At 38.1% G+C, this 20,556-nt stretch overlaps 1 protein-coding gene across 3 annotated transcripts in view; it reads left to right on the top strand.

Annotated features, from left to right (window-relative positions):
* The window catches only part of LOC109833163 (endoribonuclease Dicer homolog 3b-like), a 35,235-nt gene continuing 22,627 nt past the window's right edge, over nucleotides 7,949–20,556 (top strand). For 2 of the 3 annotated variants that reach the window (XM_020400723.1, XM_020400722.1), the window contains exons 1-5: nucleotides 7,949–8,197; nucleotides 8,668–8,762; nucleotides 19,102–19,376; nucleotides 19,476–20,002; nucleotides 20,100–20,197. In XM_020400723.1, coding sequence (XP_020256312.1) covers nucleotides 8,669–8,762; nucleotides 19,102–19,376; nucleotides 19,476–20,002; nucleotides 20,100–20,197 — 994 coding nt within the window. In that variant the 5' untranslated portion in view covers nucleotides 7,949–8,197; nucleotide 8,668. Of the gene's footprint in view, nucleotides 8,198–8,667; nucleotides 8,763–18,895; nucleotides 19,029–19,101; nucleotides 19,377–19,475; nucleotides 20,003–20,099; nucleotides 20,198–20,556 lie in introns of those variants that run through there. The other variant, XM_020400724.1, reaches the window with a different exon arrangement.

The raw sequence follows: 20,556 nt of genomic DNA, 5'->3' as shown, positions 1-20,556 counted from the left end.
GTAACCTTAACAATTAAACCGTAACCTTAACAATTAAACTGTAACCTTAACAATTAAACTGTAACCTTAACAATTAAACCCGTAACCTTAACAATTAAAACCGTAACCATTAAACTGTAACCTTAACAATTAAACCCGTAACCTTAACAATTAAAACCGTAACCATAATAATTAAACTCGTAACCTTAACAATTAAACTCGTAACCTTAACAATTAAACCGTAACATTAACAATTAATAAACCGTAACCGTAACATTTAAACCCGTAACTTTAACAATTAAATACGTAACCTTAACAATTAAATCCGTAACCTTAACAATTAAACACGTAACATTAACAATTAAACCCGTAACCTTAACAACAAATCCGTAACCTACACAACAAACCCATAACCTTAACAACAAACCCTTAACCTTAACAACCAACCCGTAACCTTACCAATCAATGCATAACCTTTACAACCAACCATTATCCTTAACAACGAATATTCTAAAAATACAAAAAGAATAAAAAACAAAAATAATAAAATAATAATCCTCTTTAATCATTTCAATATCATCAAAGAAACATCATGATAGAGAAAGAGAGAGAGAGAAAGAGAGAGAGAGAGAGAGAGAGAGATGATTCATAACCTTAACAATTGACTCGTAACATTAACAATTAACTCATAACCTTAACAATTAACTCGTAACTTTAACAACCTCCCAATACAAACAACCAAAATAATAAAAAACGAAAATAATAAAATAATCCTCATCAATCATTTCAACTATCCTCTTGGTACATCATGATAAAGAGAGAGAGAAAAACAAAAATAATAAAATAACCCTCATCATATTTTAATTAAAAAAGAAAGACAGAGAGAGGATTCATAACCTTAACAATTGACCCGTAACATTAACAATTAACTCGTAACCTTAACAATTTACCCGTAACTTTAACAACCTCCCAATACAAACAACCAAAATAATAAAAAACAAAAATAATAAAATAATCTTCATCAATCATTTCAACTATCCTCTTGGGACATCATGATAAAGAGAGAGAAAAACAAAAATAATAAAATAACCCTCATCATATTTTAATTAAAAAAGAAAGAGAGAGAGAGAGAGAGGATTCATAACCTTAACAATTGACCCGTAACATTAACAATTAACTCGTAACCTTAACAATTAACCCGTAACTTTAACAACCTCCCAATACAAACAACGAAAATAATAAAAAACGAAAATAATAAAATAATCCTCATCAATCATTTCAACTATCCTCTTAGTACATCATGATAAAGAGAGAGAGAGAAAAAAAATCAAAAATAATAAAATAATCCTCATCATATTTTAATAAAAAAAGAAAGAGAGAGAGAAGGGTATTATAGTCTTCACATGTTTTAATGTCTTGGGTTTTGTGTTTTGGGGGCTCAGAGAACAGATTCTTTATTTTTAGGGGTAAAACACCCATTGACCAAGTCTTGGGGGTGGGAAGCACGCTCACTTGGCTTTTGGGGGCTAGAAGCATTTTTCCCTAATAATAATTTGCATTTCTTAGTATTTCGTATGTAATTAAGTTTGTTTGTCCAATTTTCAAACATAAAGTAAGCTTCTTTTATATATAAGGCCCAAGTTCAAGCCTGACTCTCAAAACTTGGCTAGTCTCAGAATATAAAAATATAATTTTCAATCTTTGTCTTTAACTTTAGAGTTTTAGTTAGAGGGACTTTTACAAGGCATAAGAGCTAACCCTATATTCGAATCTTGTTTGCCGCAAATTTAATGTGGATTAAAAAAAGGTTTTCGCTATGTGAGTCTAGGTTTTGACCATAAAAAAGGGTTTAATCTTACTGGACGTGAATTTAATGCGGATTTTTAAAAAAATGCGTTCAATTTGCGGGGATACGTTAGAATATAAAACTATTATACTCAAGTCTTATCATAACTTTGGCGTTCTGATATTATGATTAGAGGGACTTTCCCGGCCAACTCATGGGGATTTCACACACCTAACCAACTGGGCGACCCCCTGCGGGTAATATAATCTATTCTATTGATACCGATTGTGTCAATTTTGTTGTGTGCAGAAAATGTTTTAGGTTTATGTAGCTAATTATATTTACATATTTCAAGAAGATACAAATCTCTCTTCCTCTCCCTTCTCGTACGCACAAAACTCTGAATTATTACATATATCCTCTCTTTCAAAAGATGCAATCAACTCTCTCTTATTAGGCGTTGCTTACATCATTAGAAGATTAGCATGTTGTGCACGGCGCGGAAGCCAAACAAACAACCAACTATGATGCTTTGAGAAACCAAACCAACAAACGCCGAGAGAAAGACCAAACAAAAAACACAAACACCAAAGTTTTACGTGGTTCGGCAATTGCCTACGTCCACGGGGCAAGAAGGGGGGTGGGTTTTCACTAATAGAGAAGGAGAGTACAAATTGAGATTACAAATCGCTCAAACGAACCAACTAATCTCACCAACAAATCTCTCAAACTCTCAACCAATAACCCTAACAAATAGCTCAGAAAGATCTCTCTTTTCTGTGCTCCAAAATCCCCAGATTTGCTCCTACAAAACCCTCAAATCGTATTGGTATTTATACCAAAACAGAAACCCAAACAGACTGCAAATAGGAACTCTAACTTTCCAAAAAACCCGTCATAAGTCGACTTAACAGTCTGCATAAGTCGACTTGGCAGAGCGAAAAACAACAACTGGAGAACATATCGTAAGTCGACTTATCAGACCTGATAAGTCGACTTGGCAGAGCAAAAACCAAACAATCCAGAGCAGAACGTAAGTCGACTTAACAGTCTGTATAAGTCGACTTACCATAAGTCGACTTATGCCTGTGCATGAGTCGACTTATGACCAAAAATCTGCTTTTTCCAATTCTTCTCCACAATTCTCCACCTCGGCGAAGTTTTCCCAAAACTGAGCCGACACCAACCAAACAAATGCCTCACATAATGAGACCCAAACGGGAGTGCGAACACTCACCCCAAATGTCGATGTCGCTCACCAAATCGGCTGCATCAAAATGACTGCCTACGTATCCTTTGCCCAAGGAATCAAGCCTTCACGTAGTTCATCCAACGGCCTCCAAAGGCCCTCAAACAAATAGAAAAGTCTGCAACTCTTCCCAATATCGCCAACGGATCTGCAACTGATAGCCCCCAAACTGATACAAATCAAATACCTCCATCTGAGGTAAACCAATGGCCGTATCCAAATCATGTCCACCAGCTACCACCGAATCCAAAACCAATCCATCATCTGCATCCGAAATCAAATGATCCTCAACCTGTGTCACATCAGCTGGAATCCCAAATGACGCAGTATGATCTGGAGTACGTGGAGTAATCTCCACCCAACGTGGAGTAGCATCACTCTCCACCTGCTGCGATATCCAAATGCCCTGATCAACACTCTCCACCTGCCGAGAGTCAAAAGTGACATACCTGCTCAGAACAAAATCAGAAGCTCCCAAACGATAATCAACTGAGCCTCCGAACCCCAAACGCGCAATCGGATCCAATCTCACATCCACGATGTGACCAAATGCTGGGTATCCAAATATCCGACGCGACCCAAAATCTGAAGCAGCTCCACCAGATCTAATAACTCCTAAAGCAGCAGTCGGCGACCTATGCATAAGATGACCCAAATATGTCGAAGCCCGCACACCAATGCCAATGCTCGACATCAAACGCCGATCCTCCTCCAGAAAGGAACGACCCATCGAAACTGTCATCTCATCTCGTCGCCCCAAAGTCTCCACACCAATGAAGTGTCTCCTATTGCCGTGAGCTCGGCACCAACGCAAGAAAGGACCCCTACCAAAGCTGAAACAATGAGTTACCTTTCTGCCAATACACTTCTTCCAATTGTTGTTGACTTCTAGGACTTTACACCAACGGGAACTGGTCGCGACCCAATAATGCCTAGAACAATCACCAACTGTGGAAACTAAGATACGATTACCTCCCAATGATGCCTCCTTGGAAGGCCCCCAAATGCCTGACTGGACACCTCCAATAAGATCCCTCGCTCGATGGATAGAAGTGCCAAACTCCACCACGGTCTCGCTCATCCCAATGTGCTCACAGGACTTCAATCTGCAGGTCATAGCACTCCTCAACAACCAATGCACGGTATTACCAATCATATACCCCAGCACCAAACAATGCCACAGTCTAGCCGAATCTGATGAAGTCGTCATTTCCCTATCAATCACCGTGCTTCCGTGCAAATAATACAAATTTCTCCTTCTGACGCCCTTCATCACAATCATGGACCCAAATGTAACCTTCAAGCGTGCATCCGCCAAGGTCACCCTATAGCCTGCTGCCTCCAAAGCTCCAAGTGAAATGATGTTCTTCTTCAACTGAGGAACGAACCTCACTCCAACCAACTCCCGAATCACCCCGTCACTCATCCTGATCCGAACAGTACCGATACCACCAATAGAGCATTTGTGATCATTCCCCATGAGCACGAAATCCCCTCTTTCCAACTCCTGAAAGCTGGAGAACCAATCCCTCCTAGGACAAATGTGGTATGTAGCACCCGAATCCAATATCCACTCTGTAGAGTAGGCAACACACACTGACTGCAGTGCAGATAACGAGTAGCCCGAAGAATCCGAATCTCAATCGTTGCCACTAGCCTTGACAACATTCGCCTCTGAAGCTTGAATAGCTTTTCCCTTATTCTTCCCGGCTCGATCAACTAACTTTGGGCAATCGGCTTTCCAATGTCCATCTTCTTTGCAAAAGGCACATTGATTCTTACGAACTCCAAGATGTGCCCCTCTAGACTGCGACCTCCCACTACGGTTTGGACCCTTTGCTCTTGCGACCAACGCCCCCGCTACCGGCTCAAACGAAGTCTCCTTATCCTTCTTTCGAAGCTGATAATTCACAAGTGCAGCGGTGACCTCACTATACGAAAGAGATGCCTTCCCATTAATAAGAGTAAGAACGAAGGTCTCATATTCCTCGTCAGGCAAGGAACTCAATAGCAACAACGCCTTGTCCTCATCTTCAATCTTAACATCCACATTCGCCAAATCCGCAAGAAGCTTCGTGTAGTGGTTCATGTGATCACCAATGGAGGTTCCTTTCTTCAACTGGAAGCGGTAAAGCCTCCTCTTCAAATGCAAGCGATTCTCCACACTCTTGGTCAAATACTTGCTCTCAAGGATCTCCCAAATCTTCTTTGCAGAAGTCTCATTGATCACATCATACTTTAGATCTTGAGTGAGACAAGACCTAATCACACCACACGCCGTTCGATTCATCTTTTTCCAAACCTTCTCATCAATGTTGTCCGGTTTCCCGTCCAACTCCAACGTATCTTCCAAATTTTGCGCGTTGAGCGCATCCATGACTTCGCATCGCCAAAGTCCAAAATTGTTTGTGCCATTGAACTTTTCCACATCAATCTTCATTGAGTGGATATTCAAGCTTTGGACGGTCTTCACGCCGGAAGTACTGCCCACAACTCCTTCTTTCTCGGCCATAATCCTCAAGGCACCACCAAACCAATGCGGAAACAAACGAGAAATAGATCCAAACTGAAAAAGACGAGATTTTTACAAAAAAAGATCCCACCTTTATCACCAAACGAAGCCCTAGATGAACTTCCAAAGCGATCTACTCCTCCAAATAGCCCAAGCGTTGCCCGTGCTCTGATACCACTTGTTGTGACTGATGCTTTGAGAAACCAAACCAACGAACGCCGAGAGAAAGCCAAAGTTTTACGTGGTTCGGCAATTGCCTACGTCCACGGGGTAAGAAGGGGGGTGGGTTTTCACTAATAGAGAAGGAGAGTACAAATTGAGATTACAAATCGCTCAAACGAACCAACTAATCTCACCAACAAATCTCTCAAACTCTCAACCAATAACCCTAACAAATAGCTCAGAAAGATCTCTCTTTTCTGTGCTCCAAAATCCCCAGATTTGCTCCTACAAAACCCTCAAATCGTATTGGTATTTATACCAAAACAGAAACCCAAACAGACTGCAAATAGGAACTCTAACTTTCCAAAAAACCCGTCATAAGTCGACTTAACAGTCTGCATAAGTCGACTTGGCAGAGCGAAAAACAACAACTGGAGAACAGATCGTAAGTCGACTTATCAGACCTGATAAGTCGACTTGGCAGAACAAAAAACCAACAATCCAAAGCAGAACGTAAGTCGACTTAACAGTCTGTATAAGTCGACTTACCATAAGTCGACTTATGCCTGTGCATGAGTCGACTTATGACACAGAATCTGTAAAAACCTGAATTTTCCAAATTTCTCCACATAGCATGCATCCCCCGCTTCTAGAGATGCATCCAACCCTGCTTTGTCTCAAACATTGCCTTGAGACAATAGAGTTGAAGACAATTGCATGTATTGTTATGAGAAATTCCCTTTCATAAATATTTATGTAATCTAAGAGTTAATCACCATACAAATATTCACTAAAATAGTGATATTTTATTTTCTACAAGCTATTGCACATCAAATACGTTCCCAAAATTGACAATGCTAACCATGGGAAAAAAAGAGAAAGGAGGCATCCAAGATGTGAGATTGTTATGCTGAATTCAATCTGTACAGATTTTTGCCGCTATAGAATCTACTTAACTTACTAATCTAAATTTTTATACAGTTTTCCTTTTCATTTTTTCCAAGTAAATATTAAATTTGAGATTTTGACCTAACAAATTCAGCTTGTACAAAGTATATTGACTTTGCACTAAATGTCCTGAACTTGGTGCATTCACCACTATGACCTTTATATATTCATAGCCCACCGTTTGGGCTTCTGTTCAAGCACTTCACTCGTTATAAGGCTTTTGAGGGCATTTCTCCATGTTTTTGCTTGCAAATTTTCTGCTGCCCCCATTAACAATAGGTTGGAGTCTCAATAGGTACAATCTTTTTATATATCAAATCTCTAGATCTTTTTTTAAAATTTTTTTTGAGTCAATTTGAGATTACAAAAAGCTATTTAGAATGTTTGTTCTACAACAAATTTCCAAGTTTAATCATCACATATAGTTGATATCTATCTAAACATTGGCGCTTAAATTGTGTGACAGTACGGATGATCTTAGTTTTTCTCTCCTTATTATTAGATAAAATTTCTCCTCATTTGTTGTAGTAAAATTCTTGTTATTATTTTATCTTCTCATGATCTAAAGTGGACTCGGACTTCTTTAAATTAATGTGATGTATAATACAATTATCTGATGTATAATACCTTCTTAGTTACCTATAAACCAATAATTCTAGAAGGTTTAGAGCAAATTACAACAAATCTCCCATTATATGATTGACAGAAAATCCCCTAAAATTTTAAAAGTGACACTTCATCCTTCTTAGTTTCAATTTCTAACAAAAAAGCATCAATTTTTAAAAGTAAAATAAAATTTTCATGTAATAGTCATATATATCTTTATGTGCGAATGCATATATCTGCCATATTTGTAATATTATTAATTATTAACTTTTACATCCAAGTTAATTTTGTAAACAAAGAGAGATAAATTGTCATTTAAAAAAATAATAATATATTTTCCCCCCGTAAATCATGCGAAACTCAAAGCGAACTTTCTGTAATTTTCCCATAATTTTTTTTGAACATCTGGTTTTTCATTTTTTTAATAAAAAAACCTTGTGCTATGCACGTGCACGGTGCTAGCCTCACCGTCTGTAGCCTGAACGCTCGTCGCGCCTATTTAATGCCACGCGCAGTAGTGGCATGCTAGTAAATAAAAAGAACTTTAAACTTGTTATAGAAGTGAACTAGCCCGCCCCTCAAATTTCCCGAGTTTGTAAATTATCTCGTTTTCCGGGGGTGAATTTCAAGAAAGTGAGCATGAACCCCACCAAACAAAAAAAAAAAAAAAAAAAAAAATCAAAAGTTCCCCCCCAAAAAAAAAAAAAAAAAAAAAAAAAACAATCAAAAGTCTCTTCAAATCGTCAAATCGAAATCTAGGGTTTCAAATTAAGAAAGCTGCTTTTTTCAGCGGGAATTGATCTAAAAGTCAAAAAGATCATTTTCTATTTTCAGAATCGAGTCTCTCTCCCTTATGAAGAAGATTCAGGAACAAAGAGATGAGAGGATTTTGTTAGCTTCGGGATTAGGGTTTTTGAGGACATAGAAAGATTTATAAGTAACTTTCAGATTGAGGGTAACTCTTTTTCTCATTTTTCTCTATAATGATTCCTTAAAGTCATCGTCTTTTATCAGGATTTTATTTTTTCAGGGATTTATTACATTAATTTGACGAATTTGGTTATGATTAGCACTCTAGTATGTATAAGAAATTGTAATGATTTATTTTGATCTCTGTCTGTGGGTAGTTGAATTTTCTTAGCCTTACTCTCTTCAAACACATTTACCCATTTCCCCGTAAATGGGGGAAAAAGGATCGTTACTTAAGAATAAAGTTAGTTTAGGTTCTAACATTTTACTTTTGCCTAATGAAGTGGTTTTCCAATTCATTCATCCTGAATACTTATCCTGATGTTACAATTATCTTAACTGCAGGTTCTATGCTTTCATGTTAACTTAACTTCTTACTGAGGCATTGCTTGAAATTGTCATCCAAGACGGATACATTTAACTCAGTTTTAACAAGTTTTTTCTTAAATTGTCTAGAATGGGAGCAGACTATGATCCTTACGTTTTCTCCGTTGAAGAGCCTCGGATATCTGACTCTGCTCATGTAAACTACGATTACACTGTTGGTGCAGGTGATTTTTCTTTTTCTTTTTCTTTTTTGTTAAGCAGTATACTTTCTAGCCCCCATTTATTATTAATTTTGTATTTAGGGGCTGTTTGGTTCACCTATTTTATGGAAATGTTTTGAGAAAACATCTGGTAATGACGTTATCGTAAATAATAGTTTTTTTTATAGATTTCGATAAACTGTGTTTGCTTTCAAAAAAAATTATAGAAATATTTTCTATAAAGTAGTATTTTATGGAAATCAACTTCCTCTCTAAATGGGCAGAAATTTCAAGGAAATCTGACGAATTAAGTACACCAGTACCATTCCCATGTGGTTTTCCATGAACATTGTTAGTAAGCTATTTTCTATAAAGTGGTATCCAACCAAATAAAAGAAAAAGAAAACAACATATTTTCTATAAAGTCAGGAACTTTTTCATACTTTGAACAACAAAGAAATAGCAAAAAACAAGAAATATGGGTACTCTTTGAGTTCTATAAAATTTTTCTACAGATTTTATAAAAATACAAGGAAATTAAAATTTGAGTAACCCCACCCCCCCCCCCCCTCTTTTATAGAAATTGAACCAAACAGGCCCTTAGAGTATAGGTGTTAGCCATGCTGAACTTAGACAATAGATGGGAACGGAGGCTTGGACAACCTTTTGAAGTTAAAACGTAACTCCTCGAAACTTTTAGAATATATTATGGATGATGGTAATGTAAGTTGAGCATATTTCCTGTGGAAGCCGTTATGTTGTCTCCCTGATCAAGTGTTTTTTTTATATGTTATTTGCAGTATGCTGATGAGTTGTTTCTGTGCGAGACAATTATTTTTTCGATTATCATATAGCTTTAGCCCAAGGTTTTCCAATGGGAAAACGGGGCTGAGAAAAAGGATATTTAACCAGCTCAAGCAAACCTGTTACCCTGGGTGAACAACCCCCATTTACTTTTGAATTATTAATTGTGGGCTTCTTCTTGCTTATCCAAACGGGTGTTGATCATCTAGTCATCCTACTCAGTCAGTATCCATCTCCATCTTCTTTCATTTGCCCACTGTAAACTTTTTTGAGTACTTTTATTTTTGAATAGTTTAAACAAAGGGCTGTCTGTCTCATTAAACTTCACTTTGGATTCTTCAGCCTTACATCCTTGCTCATTTGCTAGTGATATATCTCTTAGAGAAGATATTAATGTTGGATGAAAGACAGCATCTCTTGCAACGTTCTGTATCAGATGGGGTTCTCTCAATTTTCCCTTGCAACGTTTCTGTAGTACTCTTTCCAGAGAGTAGTATTTATACTTTGTGTGCTGATGTAAATTCTTTTTCTAAGAAATTCTAGAAGATCAAAGAAGATTTGATGAGAGACAAACTTTTTTGTAGTTTACTTTCCTGTTATGAGTTGTTTTAGAAACAAAATTTATATGTTGCCTAAATTTTGTATTTGATTGAGAATAGAATAGGGCAGTCTCATGTTTATACGAGGGACCTTATTTTTCTCAATATTAACAGTGTAACATTGATAATTTTTTTAAGTACTATTGAGTTGAGTTTTCTCCTCAAACCCCTGATTTCTTCCCCATTTCCTCCCTCTTCCTTGTTAGGGTACACGCCAACAAGAACGCCTCAAACGGAGACGCAAAACACACCCAAACGATCTTGGAATCACAGAATAAAACCAACAAACACGAATTCAATCACACTACTCGCATATATAACATGGTTCACTCTTACAGAGCTACTCCACAGTCCAACAACGACGCCTAATTCCTTTATATTCCTTTCGAGGTTACAAAGAAAAAAGATAAAAGAGAACACCCTCTTTTGATCAAGATACTCTCCAAGAATTCTCATAAATTCTCTCAAGATCTCTCAATGATATTACTTATATCTGAACCTTTTTCTCTCTCTGCTATTGAGATACCTTACAAATCAAACTTAGAGGGGTGTTTATAAGTTTTTCTCATGGGGGTAGGTGAACACTATTTGAGGTAGGTGAACACTATAGGTAGCACGGGGGTAGGTGAACACTGCTGACTCTTTGATGAGAATGCTATCCACTCTCTCAATAATCTCCCACTTAGAGAGTCTTCTCAACGAACTCTGTTTCTTGATTGCATCATCCGGATGTCTTTTATATTTGACGTCTTGCACGACCCTTAACTTTCTCAATAGAGGTCATATGAGGCTGCACACAACCTCACCTTCTCGAGCAGAACTGGCTTGGTCAACATATCGGCTGGATTGTACCTCGTATCAACACACAGCCTCACTTTCTCGAGCAGAACTGGCTTGGTCAACATATCGGCTGGATTATACATCGTATCAATCTTTATGAACTTGAACTCATTTCTTCTTTGCCATCTCCGTATGACATGATGTTTCACGTTAACATGCTTGCTCCGAGCATGGAATGCGTCGTTCTCTGACAAGTGAATGACACTCTGACTGTCGCAGTGGATGAAGTATTTTTCAAAGCTTACCCTAAGCTCGAGAAGAAAAGTTGTTAATCATAGCAACTCCTTTGTTGCCTCTGCTGTAGACACGTACTTGGCTTCGGTTATCGACATAACCACAGTATCCTGTAACTTGGATCTTTAAATTATCGCTCCACCACCTAAGATGAAGATGTAGCCACTCGTGCTCCTTCTTGAGTCTATGTCCCCGACGTAGTCTGCATCACAAAAGCCATCTAGCTGTAAATCTGTCCCGCCATACTCAAGATAACGGTCAGACGAGCATCTTAAGTAACATAGAAGCCACATGATCGCTCTCCAGTGGTGCTTCCCTGGATTGATCATGAAGCGACTCTCAACTCCCACTCCTTGTGCAATATCTAACCCCGTGCACACTATCGCATACACACTGTTTTAAATATCGACCGATAATCCGATATTATCGTCGATTTATCGGATTTGGGAGCTTTCCGCTAGGATAAGTAGGATTTTTAATCGGTTATCATTTTTTGAAGTTTATCGACGAGTTATCGACAATAAAGACACTTATCGGCCGATAAGTAGGCTCTAAATATCAGCTTTATCGGCCGATGAGTAGGATTTGGGAGCTTTTATTTTATTTTTTGAATTTGCTCTTTGAATGTTTACAAATTATGAGCTATTTGTTGCTTTTGGAACTTGGTTGATTGGTGATTAGCTAATGTTTGTTTATAGATATTGATAATGGCTCATAACTACTAAATATCAACTTAGTAAGTTAGTTTATGAATCTCATGATTAAACAATAATTATGTAGATTAGTTTATGAATCTCATGATTAAACAATAATTATGTAGATGCGATGGTTCTTCATTCTTGATGTTATCTTATTATTTGCTTGTTTATTATTTTATTTTGACTAACATTATATTTTTTTAAGCTTATGTTTGTTTATTATTTGCTAGTATATTACTCCGATAAATATTATTTATCCCTGATATATCTCCGATTTCCACTATCCGATAAGGATTTTGACCGTCCGATAAATCCCCGATAACCGACATTTAAAACCTTGCGCATACATCCAATTCCCGATGGCAGATGCGTATGATATGTTGGCCATGAACTCATGCTCTTCAGCAGTCTCTGGTGCTTGGGTCTTCGATAGCTTAAAATGACTCGCAAACGGCGAGCTCGCCGGTTTAGCTTTCTCCATGCCAAACTTTTCAAGAATTTTCTCAATATAGGCCTTCCGAGACAACCTCGGTCTACGTGCTGATATATCTCTGATGACCCTCATCCCAAGAATCTAGTTTGTTGGATCCAGATCATTCATCTCAAAGCACTTAGAGAGACGCCACTTTAGTTCCTCAATGCGGGCCAAGTCGGGCCCTACAATCAACCATCATCAACATAAATTAAGAGTATCACATAGCATTCGCTATACCTCGTGATGAAGCAGCAGTGGTCTGTGTCGTATTTGAGAAAACTATTCTCCATAAAGTTCTCGAACTTCATGTACCACTATCGCGGAGCTTGCTTCTGGCCATACAAGATCTTGCGCAGGCGACACACGAGGCCTTCCCTGTCTCGTTTCTCGAAGCCCACTAGTTGATACATATAGATTTTTTCCTCTAAATCTTCATGAAGGAATGTCGTCTTCACATCCATCTGCTCTAGATGGAGATATCGAACTGTCACAATGATTAACACAGTCCGGATCGTGGTCAACTTGACGACGGGAATGAAAACGTCAGAATAGTCTATCATTGCTTTCTGCTCATAGCCCTTCACTATCAGCCTCGCCTTGTAGCGTCTCCGTCCATCGGCTTCATCCTTGACCCGATAAATTCACCGATTGTGAAGAGCCTTTCACCCTTTTAAAAGCTTTTACGAGATCCCAAGTCCCATTCTTCGTCAATGATTTTATTTCTTTCTCCATGGCAAATTCCCACTCGCCCCGAGCTTTGTCGGTCTCCTATACCTATTCATAGCTCTCTAGCTCACTACTGTCAGTCAGGAAAAGATAATTCATGGTGGAAAGATATCTGTCTGGCACCCTCAGATTTCTTGGAGCTTTGCGAACTGCGATCGGTAACTCTGCTTGATCTTGTTGCTGTACATCTGGCACGTTCTTTTGGTCTCCGTTTTCTATGCTGACTGGTATTTCATTACCGTCCTCATTATCAGTAATATCTGAAAAAAGAGAGAGATAGATGACTCCCTCTCACCTCTTTGGTCTTATATACCGCATCCTCATGGAATACGACGTCATGACTGCGCACCACCTTGTGCGCATCGTGATCCCAAAAACGGTACTCATACTCATCTCCTCCATAGCCGATAAAAGAGAGCTTTTTTGACTTTGGATCAAGCTTTAACCGATCTGCAGGATTGGTCATGATATAGGCGTCACAACCAAATACTCGTAAGTGTTCTAGCTTCAGCTTCTTTCCGATCTAAGTATTTTCAGGTATCTCATAACTGAGAGTCGCGGATGGCCCGCAGTTGATCAAGTATGCAGCGATATTCACAGCATTGGCCCAAAAACTCTTGGGCAATCTGGAGTGGATCATTATACTTTTGGCACGCTCCAAGATAGTGCGATTCATGCTCTCCGCCACTTCGTAATCCCAGAAACGATACCCATACTCATCTCCTCCATAGCCGATGAAAGAGAGCTTTTTTGACTTTGGATCAAACTTTGATTGGTCTGCAGGATTGGTCATGATATAGGCGTCACAACTAAATACTGGTAAGTATTCTAGCTTCAGCTTCTTTCCGATCCAAGCCTTTTCAGGTATCCCATAACTGAGAGTCACGGATGGCCCGTAGTTGATCAAGTATGCAGCGATATTCACAGCATCGGCCCAAAAACTCTTGGGCAATTTGGAGTGGATCATTATACTTTTGGCGCGCTCCAAGATAGTGCGATTCATGCTCTCCGCCACTTCGTGATCCCAAAAACGGTACCCATACTCATCTCCTCCATAGCCGATGAAAGATAGCTTTTTGACTTTGGATCAAGCTTTGACCGGCATGCAGGATTGGTTATGATATAGACGTCACAACCAAATACTCGTAAGTGTTCTAGCTTCAGCTTTTTTCCGATCCAAGCCTTTTCAGGTATCCCATAACTGAGAGTCGCGGATGGCCCGCGATTGATCAAGTATGTAGCGGTATTCACAGCATCGGCCCAAAAACTCTTGGGCAATCTGGAGTGGATCATTATACTTTTGGCACGCTCCAAGATAGTACGATTCATGCTCTCCGCCACTTCGTTGTGTTGAGGTGTGCCTGGAACGGTCTTCAGTCTCCTAATCCTATAAGACGAGCAGAAGTTCTCAAACTCCTAGCTGTAATACTCGCCTCTATTATTAGACTTTAGACACTTTAGCTTATTGTTTGTTTCGTTCTCCACACAGGCAAGCCACTTCTTGAAAATGATGAAAACATTTTTGGAGCCGGCCTAGTCTTGTTGAAGCTCACATTCTTTTACTTGCCTAAGATGCAGTCCTCACAGAAAGTCAGATCGATCTTGCTCAGACCCGGAAACCTCTTTCCCGCGGTCATAATTTGCATTCCTTCTCACTCATGTGGCCAAGTCGTCGATGTCAAGTCATGCAGTCGACGGATGATTATGATGCTTGTTCTGCGGTAAGCAAGCGGCCGATCTTCCCATTATTAGACTTTGGACACCTTTGTTGGACCCTAGAGAGGGTGATTAGAGTCTTATGCTAATCTAATCCGATTTTATACCAATTAAAACTAATTTAAATATTATTCTTACAAGATAGATATATACAATATGATATGAGCAAGAATTTGTAATATGAACAAAGTGATATATCCTATATGGTAAAATATATGTAAGGATATATATACAACACAAGGGTAAACAATCTAAACTAAAAATACAATTATGATAGGGTAAAATAAACAATACAAACACACAATATGATCACGGAGTTCGGATCTTCCGTCCTACATCTCCGCTCCCTATTCCCGAAAAGAAATCCATTATCACAATCAGATTTTCTATGCTCACCCGAATAATGTCTACACCACACAATATCGATTTTTAACGCTCACCGATCAACGTTCACAATCTCACAACTAACACACCGGGTTTTTTACACTTACCCGAAAAACGTTCATACCTCACAATACGATTTTCTAGCTAATCGAAAACTCTACAACACTCACAATGTAAACACACTAACTACCACCTCAAGTGTTGGTCTCTAGTCTCGTCTCTCACCAACCACTTCTCTTGGTGTTCAAGTGTAATACAAAGTGCAACTCACAATAACAGCTCACAACAAAAGATTTGTTCTCTAATACAAGGCGAGAACTCAATTAGGCACAACTCAATGTCACAAACCCCACAACCTAAATTATACTATGAATGTAAATACAATATGCTCAATGGTTGTGTGTGAACAAAGAGATTCAATAAAACAATTAAACTCAATATGAAATCTAGCTTACGAAATTAAGATCAAACATATAAAATGCTAGAATTGAGTTTAAGAAAAACTTTTCTATAGATCAAGAGAGAGAGAGAAGAGTCGATGCTCAAACACCGATGGATGATCTTCCTCGAGCTCTTGTGAAATTGTTTTCACAAACAAACTCTCAATTGCTTAAATTTTTTTTAAACAAACACTAAACAAAACTTTAAACTCTTGTTAAACCTTCTTAAAACATTCTCTTGAGATTATTTGGAACTGAGGATATATGAGGTATTTATAGGAACCCCAAAGCCAATAGAAAATAAGGCAAAAAGATCAAAAACCCAAAAACAGTACAGTCTGAAAATATAATCATTACAGTGTTATGAGTCGACTCGGTACTGTTCATGAGTCGACTCATAAGTAGCCATTACAGGCTAAAAATCAACTTATGGATCGGCTTATAAAATTCATGAGTCGACTCATCATGCATGGGTCGACTCATGAAGTCATGGGTCGATTCAGCAGAAACAAAACACACTTTCCAGCACAGTTTATGAGTCGACTTATGACAGGCATGAGTCTACTCAACTGATGGGTCGACTCATGATGTTATGAGTCGACTCGTCAGAAATAAAATGTAAACTATATAATAGTTTATGAGTCGACTCAACACTGTTCATGAGTCGACTCAAGACATGCACACTGTCTATTTTAAACAGAAATCTGATTTTCAAACCTCTTTTAAAAATAACAAATAAAATCAGAAAAATATAAAACTTTAGGAAATGATTGTAAACATGATAATAAACATGTTACAAAAACTGGTTTTCAAAAAGGACCTTCCAAATGAAAATATCATCATTTTGTAAAATAGTCCAAAACATAAAAATATAAACACATGAGTTTTGACATTTTAGCTTAACCATGTTTTGAAACATTACAAAATAATTTTGTAGACTTAATAAAGATGTATATGATTATTGTTAAGTCCAAAAACTAAGAATATAATATTTTCACAAAATTATATATTTTGCAAACTTTTCAAAAACAATAAATATGATTTCATTGAACTAAATAAAATTGATATTGATGAAATCATATATATGCATGTAAGTATGAAATAAAAATATGTTTTCTATATAAAAGATGTATATGATTATTGTTAAGTCCAAAAACTGAGAATATAATTTTTTCACAAATACAATAGAATATGAAACATATGAGTATGTATATGAATATATATTTGTTTCATATCTATGAAATTAAACCAAAACATATATGCATATATATAACTATATACATACAAAACCAAAACGTGTATGTGTGTATATATATATATATATATAAAACTACATATATACAAAGAAACCAATAAAATGTGTGTGTATATATGATTGAGCTTAAAGTACTAACACACATAATATAACACCTAAAGTAAATGTTACCCAAGCAATCTTGATCTTCAATAAGATTGACTTGTACACTTGGATAAAGCATGAACTTGGATCTTCAACTTGAATTGCATGGCTTCACTCCACTATTCCGCCAACCTCTATTGGATATGATCGTGAATGCTTGATTCCATTCAACCTCCAACTTGTTATTTGTCTACAATAAATAGATAAACACAAACACTAGAAAAATAAAATTAGTGGTAAATTATTTGTTAAACATCATCAAAACAAAGAGGCCAACAACCTTCCAGCTTCCATGCTCGAAGGATACTCTGTAATCGGAGTCAGTCAATTGCCCGACTGATATAAGATATCCCCTGAGATCCGGTATATGCCGAACGTTGTTCAGCGTCAAGGTGGTCCCGCCCTCCATCTTGAGGGTACAATTTCGCTTCCCGGAGATCTTATAAGGTTGATCGTCGTCAAGATAGACTGTCCCTAAGTCCTTCTTCACGAACGATGAAATAAGTTTTTGTTGTGAGGTTGCATGGAAAGATGCGCCAGAGTCAATGACTCACGCATCGCTCTTGTCTTCAAGAGATAGGAGAAGCGCATCCAAATCGTCTCGTGTATAAGATTGGCTGCACCGTCAGTCTGATCATCCCCTACTGATGCTGAAACAGAAGCTCTGCAGTCCCGTGCAAAGTGACCATTCTTTTCATATCCGAAGCACTTCCTCTCACTGTAACCATTCGGGTCTGGCCCTTTAGACTTTCCTCTGGACTTTGATCGGCCTTGTCGTCCCTTATCCTTCTGCGCACGTCCTCGTGCCTCGACATGCAGAGTACTTTCGCTGCTAGAGGTCTCAGCTCCTGAGACTTTACGACGAGATTCTTCATCCAGAATTGTCCCAATCACCGTGTCGAGCTTCATCTTGTCATTGCCATTGTCGTTGCTCACCGCCATCATCATATTCTCCCATGAATTTGGTAGACAAAAAAATAGCAGAAGAGCTTGGATCTCATTGACGAACTTGAGATCCACTGCAGCAAGTTGTTGCACCAAAACCTGAAATTCGTTTAAGAAGTCCGCTACACGCTTTAGATTGAATAGCTTCTTCATCAGGTACATCTTATTTGAGGCAGACGACTTTTCATACATCGCCTCTAAGGCCTCCAGTAATTTTTTGGTGGTGATAGCATGCGAGACGTTATAAGTCATATGCTGGTGAAGGTTGAGCCTGATGGTGACAAGTGCTTTACGATCGAGCACCTTCCACTTATCGTCGTTCATCTTTTCAGGTTTCCCCGTCTCTCCTTGGAAGGGTAGGAAGAGATCCTTCCGGTACAAATAGTCTTCTATCTGCATCATCCAATACCTAAAATTTTAGCCTCCGAACTTCTCAATCCGAAGCATGTTGTCTTCAACTATAGATCTCATGGCGAAAGATTCCGTCTTTTCCGAACCGTATGCTCTGATACCACTTGTTAGGGTACACACCAACAAGAACGCTTCAAACGGAGACACAAAACACACTCAAACGATCTTGGAATCACAGAATAAAACCAACAAACACGAATTCAATCACAATATTCACAGATATAACGTGATTCACTGTTATGGAGCTACTCCACGGTGCAACGATGACTCCCACTTTCTTTATATTTTTTTCGAGGTTACAAAGGAAAAAGATAAAAGAGAACATCCTCTCTTGATCAAGATACTCTCCAAGAATTCTCACAAACTCTCTCTCAATATCTCTCAATGATATTACTTATATCTGTATCTTTCTCTTTCTCTCTCTGCTATTGAGATGCTTTACATATCAAACTTAGGGGGTATTTATAAGTTTTCTCATGGGGTTAGGTGAACACTATTTGGGGGTAGGTGAGCACTGTAGCAAGGGATAGGTGAATACTATTTGGGGGTAGGTGCACATTGTAGCAGAAGTAGGTGAGAAGGCTATCCACACAGCCTCAACGTTCTCAACAGGAATTGCGTAAGATTTCTTTCCTCATGTTATGTGATTAACATTATTTAATGATGCTGAGTGTTCCTTTTGATATTTGCAGGAACAACGAAACGGAGAGAACTTCATGGGACGATTCATGTTCGTGGACTATCTGGGACCTGGGCTAATGAACCCAGTGACATCACTCTAAATGCTTATAAAATGAAATTTGTTTGCGATCAAATAGATAAAGACTATTGTGGATTTGTTCTCTTGATAGAGGCAACATTAGACAATGATGTTATAGATCAGAAAATAGATCTCTATTTACGTAAAAACAGGGTAGTCAAAGCTGTTGTTTCCCACGGTGGGCAAGTTCATTTGAATGCTAATCAGGTATGCTATTGTGACTTTCATTTTTGGACTTGAACTTGGCGTCTAGAAGAAACAAATTTCTCTATATGCCATTATCAAACAGTCAAATGTTCTTTTCAGGTGGAAAAATTAAAGTTGTTTCAAGAACTTCTTTTCAATGGGTTGTTTGGCAAGTTATTTGTTGGATGCAAATTGCAGGGGACAAAGAGAGAATTTTTGCTCAGGGATAGAAAAGGGTTATTATGGAGTTCATCAAATATGTATCTGCTATTACCTGTGGAACCCTCATCTTCAGATAGCCTTGATTCTTTGAGCATAAATTGGAATGGAATTGATGCATGCGTTTTGGTGGTGGAGATTTTGAGAACTGTTTATTCAACAAATTATATACATTCGTGTCCCGAGTGTTTACTAACTTGCAGCCAGAGTTCATGTCAGCCAACTTATACAGGATCAGATACCCTTCACATGGCCAACAAGTCTGCAAATGTCAATACTGTCAAGGATATGGTGGTGTTGGCCATTCACACAGGAAGGATCTACTCTGTCCTTGATGTAATGCATGATAAATCTGCAGAAAGTCCATTTGATCGCTACAAGGGTAGACAGCCAGAGTTTATTTCTTTTGCAGACTACTATAGTAAGAAGTGGGTTTCTTAGGTTTGCATTTTGATTTTTATTATATTACTCTTCTCTCCTAGTGCATCAGGAAAAGGTTTAGTCATGTATACATTCTTTGTCCAGGTATAATATTGAGCTTCAGCATCCAGGACAGCCATTATTATTGGTAAAGCAAAGCTATCAACCTCATAATCTTCTGTCATCAACCGTTAAATGCGAAGGTTTGTTTATATGTACTAGTATGGTGAACGTGCGTTGCACGTGTACTCATTTTCATATGTATATGTAGGTTGTAAGTGTAATTAGTTTTATATGTATGTTGTGCGTTTCATTATTTTTGTAGGATGACTTAAAAAATATAGGGTTGCGGTTGAATGAATGTATAGTATTTACGAATGTATAAAAGAGAAGATATTAAACAATTTGAGCACATTATCCTTGGAATTCAGTGTAGGTAATCTTCTGTTGTGAATCTACAGTTGGTGACACTTGTTGGACCCTAGAGGGGGGTGATTAGGGTCTTATGCTAATCTAATCCGATTAAATGCCAATTAAAATTAATTAATGAGTTATCCTAGCA

The sequence above is a fragment of the Asparagus officinalis genome, chromosome 3 (assembly GCF_001876935.1).
Source record: "Asparagus officinalis chromosome 3, Aspof.V1, whole genome shotgun sequence".
NCBI classification, from domain to species: Eukaryota; Viridiplantae; Streptophyta; class Magnoliopsida; order Asparagales; family Asparagaceae; genus Asparagus; species Asparagus officinalis.
The sequence above is the reverse complement of the archived record's forward strand: the minus strand, read 5'-3'. Positions and strand labels throughout refer to the sequence as shown.